The sequence below is a fragment of the Benincasa hispida genome, chromosome 10, assembly GCF_027475165.1.
Source record: "Benincasa hispida cultivar pf3 chromosome 10, pf3_genome.v1.1, whole genome shotgun sequence".
In the NCBI taxonomy this organism is placed as follows: domain Eukaryota; kingdom Viridiplantae; phylum Streptophyta; class Magnoliopsida; order Cucurbitales; family Cucurbitaceae; genus Benincasa; species Benincasa hispida.
Window position 1 is genome coordinate 6,900,614 of NC_143487.1, and position 5,043 is coordinate 6,905,656.

Here is a 5,043-nt window from a genome sequence, read left to right on the forward strand (position 1 = left end):
AATCTAACCTAATGTTACCAAAAACATCAAAGGAAAAGAAGATAGTAAAGCCCCTCCTCAGCCTCCATAGCCTCAAAGTTCATATCCCTTCAACCTCCAAGAATTTTCAACATAAAACTTGATCTAAAACCGAAGAGATGAATTTATAGAATTAATCGCAGCGTTGCAACGCTGCCCTACGTTTGGACTGAAGATGGAACGCGCGCGTGCAAATGATTAGCGTCAAAGTATTCAAAGCATTGCAACGCTATTGTCAGAGTTGCAACGTTACTCTGCACATCAGCGTTCGGTCTTCATGCATCAGGCGAGCATTGGACTTAAGCAAATGTTGAGCATTTCAACGTTGTCCAGCAGTATTTTGGTCATTTTTTCTCCTTTGAAGTCCGATTGCTCAAATTGAGTCCAATTAAATTGACCCCATTCAGCTTCAAATGATCAATTCTACTACATTGTTGCTCGGTACCTACAAAATAAAACAATAAACACATAAAATCCAACAACGAGCCTAAATAAAGCTAGAAATAATAGCTCTTTTTGAGAGCTATCAAATACACCGAGATTCTATATATTTGAGCTTTCTGGATGAAATCCTCGACATAATTAACACCAAAATTCAATATATTTGACCTTTCTCAGTGGAATCTCAAGAAGCATTAACACCAAGATTCTATATATATCTGAAAATTGCCCAATTTTTTTACAAAATTTGATATTTCGGAAAATTTAAAAATGATAGTTCAATCATCGTGAATCAATTTGGAGTTTTGGAAATTCATATAATTGTGAAAACAAAAATTATGCTAAAGATTCGAAAAATTACGTAATTATTTGATATAGTATTTAGTAAAGATAACTGAATTTGAAGAAAATTTGAAAAGATATAAAGTTTTGTTATAAGATTTTGGAAGATTACATAAAAAAATTAGCAAATCTCAATATGTAATCTGGCAAGATGTACCGAGAAGACCCAAAATAAGTTAGAAAAAATAATTTTTTTAACTAAATCTCAGTGGTCGATCTCATCAAGATGCATCGAGAAAAATTATTTGAACGAGTTTTCAAAAAGAGAGAGTTTTATAATGTGAAAACATAAAAAGGTTATTTCTAACATTTTCTCGAGACAAACCATTAAGCACTTAAAAATTATTTTTACAAAAAAAAATGATTTCAAGTATTTATTCTATTTTGAATAGTTGTGAAATATTTTATTTATTTATTTATTTTTAAATAACTTATTTTTTGAATCAGATAGTTTGGAATGGTATTCCAAACGCACAAGACGTTGTTCACCATCATACATGTTTCCTTACCATTTAATACGTTTGACAATGTGTCATAATATTTAATGGACGGACCCAAGTTGACTAGAATTTTCAAGTCTTTCAACTACCAAACTTTTCCTTTCCACTAAAATCATCTGTCCTCTGAATTGAATATAATTGATCATGTTAAACTGCCCAATAACATTGAAATTAGGGACCGCACTTTAAAAGAAATTATTTTTTCCCCTCTCTCTCTCAAAGCTGTGGTGAGTGCTGACCAACATCTCTCCTCTCAATTGGTTACTTTTTACTATATGTGTCAAACAAAAATATATAATTTTTAAAGACTTAAAGACTTGGGGCGGATAAACACTTTTGACAAAATAAATATATATATATATATATATATATATTGAAAATAAATTTAAAAAATTATTTTTGGTGATTGTCAAATATTCTAATATTTTTTAAAATATTGTAGATTTAAGTTCTATACGATTTGTTTTTAAATATTAAAAAATTGACATGTGTGAATTTTTAATTAGGTACAACCTCTTATATTTTTACATGTTACTGAACGCGGTTGACTAGGACGAGATATTTCAAATTTCTCAATTGGGTTAGTTTTTTTTTTTTTCTTTTCTTTTTAATAATTTGTGAGAGAAATGAAGTTGTGAGTAGGGGGAGCTAAGAATAGATTTGTAGAGATGTTTTGTAATATATTTCTAGTCCTGAGGAGAAAATGGTAAGTTTGTTTTATATCACAAAAGATTTATATTCATTTGATATGACCGGGTCAAATATAAGATGGAAAGAGAAGGTTATATATTTTGTCTCAAAAAGAAAAAGAAACCATTCTTCTTCAGCCTTCACAAGGGCTACCTTCTTTGGCTTTATGGCTTTTGAAAACAAATTATGTTACATTCTCTGTCCATCCTTTCTTCACTGTCTTCTTGTTTTTGTTTTCTTTCTTGTTTTACCAATTTGTTCGTTTTCTCAGCCTTATAAAAATGTAACCCTAGGTTCATCTCTCAAAGCAACTGAACAAAATAACTCCTACTGGGTCTCCCAATATGGTGATTTTGCTTTTGGGTTTCTACCATTGAATGGTAAAGATTTTTTGTTGGCCATTTGGTTCAACAAAATTCATGACAAAACTGTGGTTTGGTCAGCTAATCGCGATAAATTGGTACCTAAAGGATCCACAGTTCAATTTACTAGTGGTGATCAACTTGTGCTGAACGATCCTGGAGGCAATCAAATATGGACGCCAACTTCCTATAGAAATACTAATCGTTCCGTTTCCTATGCTGCGATGCTTGATAGTGGCAACTTTGTGTTGGTTGCTTCTGATTCTGAAATTTTGTGGCAAAGCTTCGATGCTCCTACCGATACAATTTTACCATCACAAACTTTGAATATGAGGGGAGTTCTTGTCGCTCGTTATTCAGAAACCAGTTTCTCTAGTGGAAGATTTCAACTTTTGATGCAAACAGATGGGAATCTCGTGCTTTCATCCGCTGCATTCCCTTTCGATACAATAAACATAGCTTATTGGGCAAGTAACACTACAGGCTCTGGCTTCCAACTTGTCTTCGACCCCATTGGTTCCATTTATGTCATTGCAAAGAATAATACCATTCTCACAACTGTGGTATCAAATATCCATTATTCACCACAAAATTATTACCTTCGGGCGATTCTTGAGCATGATGCGATTTTTAGATTGTATGTTTACCCAAAGACGACAAGTAATTCATCTATGCCTAAAGCTTGGACTCAAGTGTCAGACCCTGTAAACATCTGTATCATGGTCAGTGATGGTACGGGAAGTGGAGTTTGTGGCTTTAATAGCTATTGTAAGCTTGGAGATGATCAGAGGCCATTTTGCACTTGTCCACCTGGCTATGTTTTACTTGATCCAAACGATGAGATCAAGGGTTGTAAACCCAACTTTTTTGCTCAGAGTTGCGATCAATCTTTTCCTGAAACAAATGACTTTGAATTTGTTGCTTTGGAAAATACGAATTGGCCTCAGGGTGATTACGCCAATTTCAACCCAGTAAGTGAGGAATGGTGCAGAAATGAATGTTTGAATGATTGTTTTTGTGCACTTGCCACTTTCAGAAATGGTGAATGTTGGAAGAAGAGGTTTCCTTTCGTTTTTGGAAGAATGGATCCTAATGTTGCTGGTGAAAAATCTCTTCTCAAAGTCAGAAAACAAAACTCTACTTCCAAACCTAATAATCTTGTTCAGAATCAAAGGAATAAAACTACAATAGTCGCCATTGGATCAATTTTATTAGGAAGCTCCGTATTTCTAAATTTCATCTTATTCCTTCTCACTTTATTCATTGGCTACCGATTTAGAAAAAAGAAATCAAAGGTTGTTCAAAGAGACCCTTCCATTCTAAGTGTGAATCTAAGGATCTTTAGTTATGAAGAGCTCGACAAGGCCACAAGTGGATTCATCCAACAGTTGGGGCATGACTCTTTTACTACTATTTATAAAGGGATTATTAACTCTGAAGACAACAATAACTTGGTGGCCATTAAAAAGTTCAACAATGTGGTGCGAGATGGAGACCAAGAGTTTAAGGTTGAAGTGAGCGCTATTGCCCAAACAAACCACAAGAACTTAGTTCGATTGCATGGTTTCTGCAATGAAGGAGAACATAGAATGTTGGTGTATGAGTTCATGCAGAATGGGTCTCTTGAAAATTTCCTTTTTGGGACTTCGAAACCAAATTGGTATGCTAGAATTCAAGTTGTTTTAGAGACGGCCAGAGGACTATGTTACCTACATGAAGGGTGCAATATTCAAATCATTCATTGTGATATTAAGCCTCAAAACATATTTTTCGACGACTCTTATACTGCACGAATTGCAAACTTTGGCTTGGCAAAACTTTTGAAAAAAGAGCAAACTCGAACGCTGACAACAATCAAAGGAACCAAAGGATATGTAGCTCCAGAATGGTTTAGAAGTCTCCCCATCACAATGAAGGTTGATGTTTATAGTTTTGGGATATTGTTGTTGGAAATTATATGTTGTAGAAGGAGTTTCGAGGAGAAAGTAGAGGATGAAGAACAAATGGTGCCAACAGATTGGGCTTATGACTGCTTCAAAGAAAGGAAAGTGAAGATGTTAGTAGAAAATGATGAAGAAGCAAAGATGGACTTGAAGAGGGTAAAGAAGTTTGTAATGATAGCAATTTGGTGCATTCAAGAGGAACCATCCTTAAGGCCCACCATGAAGAAAGTTTTACAGATGATGGAAGGTGCTATCGAAGTCTCCTTTCCCCCTCACCCATCTTCCTTTATTAGTTCAATTTCATAATACTTTCTTTTCTATTGCTTACCTTAAATTATTTTGTCGGTCAGACTTTTTTTTTTCAATAATCGCGAGTTAATAAAGCTCAAACTATAAAAGAGAATGGTATTTTACGTCTCATCTCACAGGACGATGAATAGTGGAACAAAATAATACATTATTTTACCATTGAAAAGTTTATTAAGGTACACAGAGAACTCAATGGAGAGAGAATAAAACCAAAGACATGGTCGAATTAAACTTGAATCCATAAAAAAAAAAAAAAATTGACAAATATTAAGGTTCACTGTTATAAAAGTGACGATGTTATGCTTTAATTGGTGATTCAAAGTCTTTACACCATGGTAAATTATTATTTCACATGTCCGTTGAAGATTTCGATGACGTGATTAAAAAAATTAGTGAAATAAAACCGTGATGGTTAAATTAAAAAAGGAAAAAAATTCT

The 5,043-nt window shown here is 33.8% G+C and overlaps 1 protein-coding gene across 1 annotated transcript; it reads left to right on the forward strand.

Moving 5' to 3' along the window:
• The first annotated feature begins 1,924 nt into the window (after positions 1-1,924).
• LOC150033074 (G-type lectin S-receptor-like serine/threonine-protein kinase LECRK3) lies at positions 1,925-4,716 on the forward strand. The gene has a single exon (XM_090306455.1). The coding sequence runs from the start codon at positions 2,005-2,007 to the stop codon at positions 4,600-4,602; it is 2,598 nt and encodes an 865-aa protein (XP_090162581.1). The 5' UTR covers positions 1,925-2,004; the 3' UTR covers positions 4,603-4,716.
• Positions 4,717-5,043: the final 327 nt, after the last annotated feature.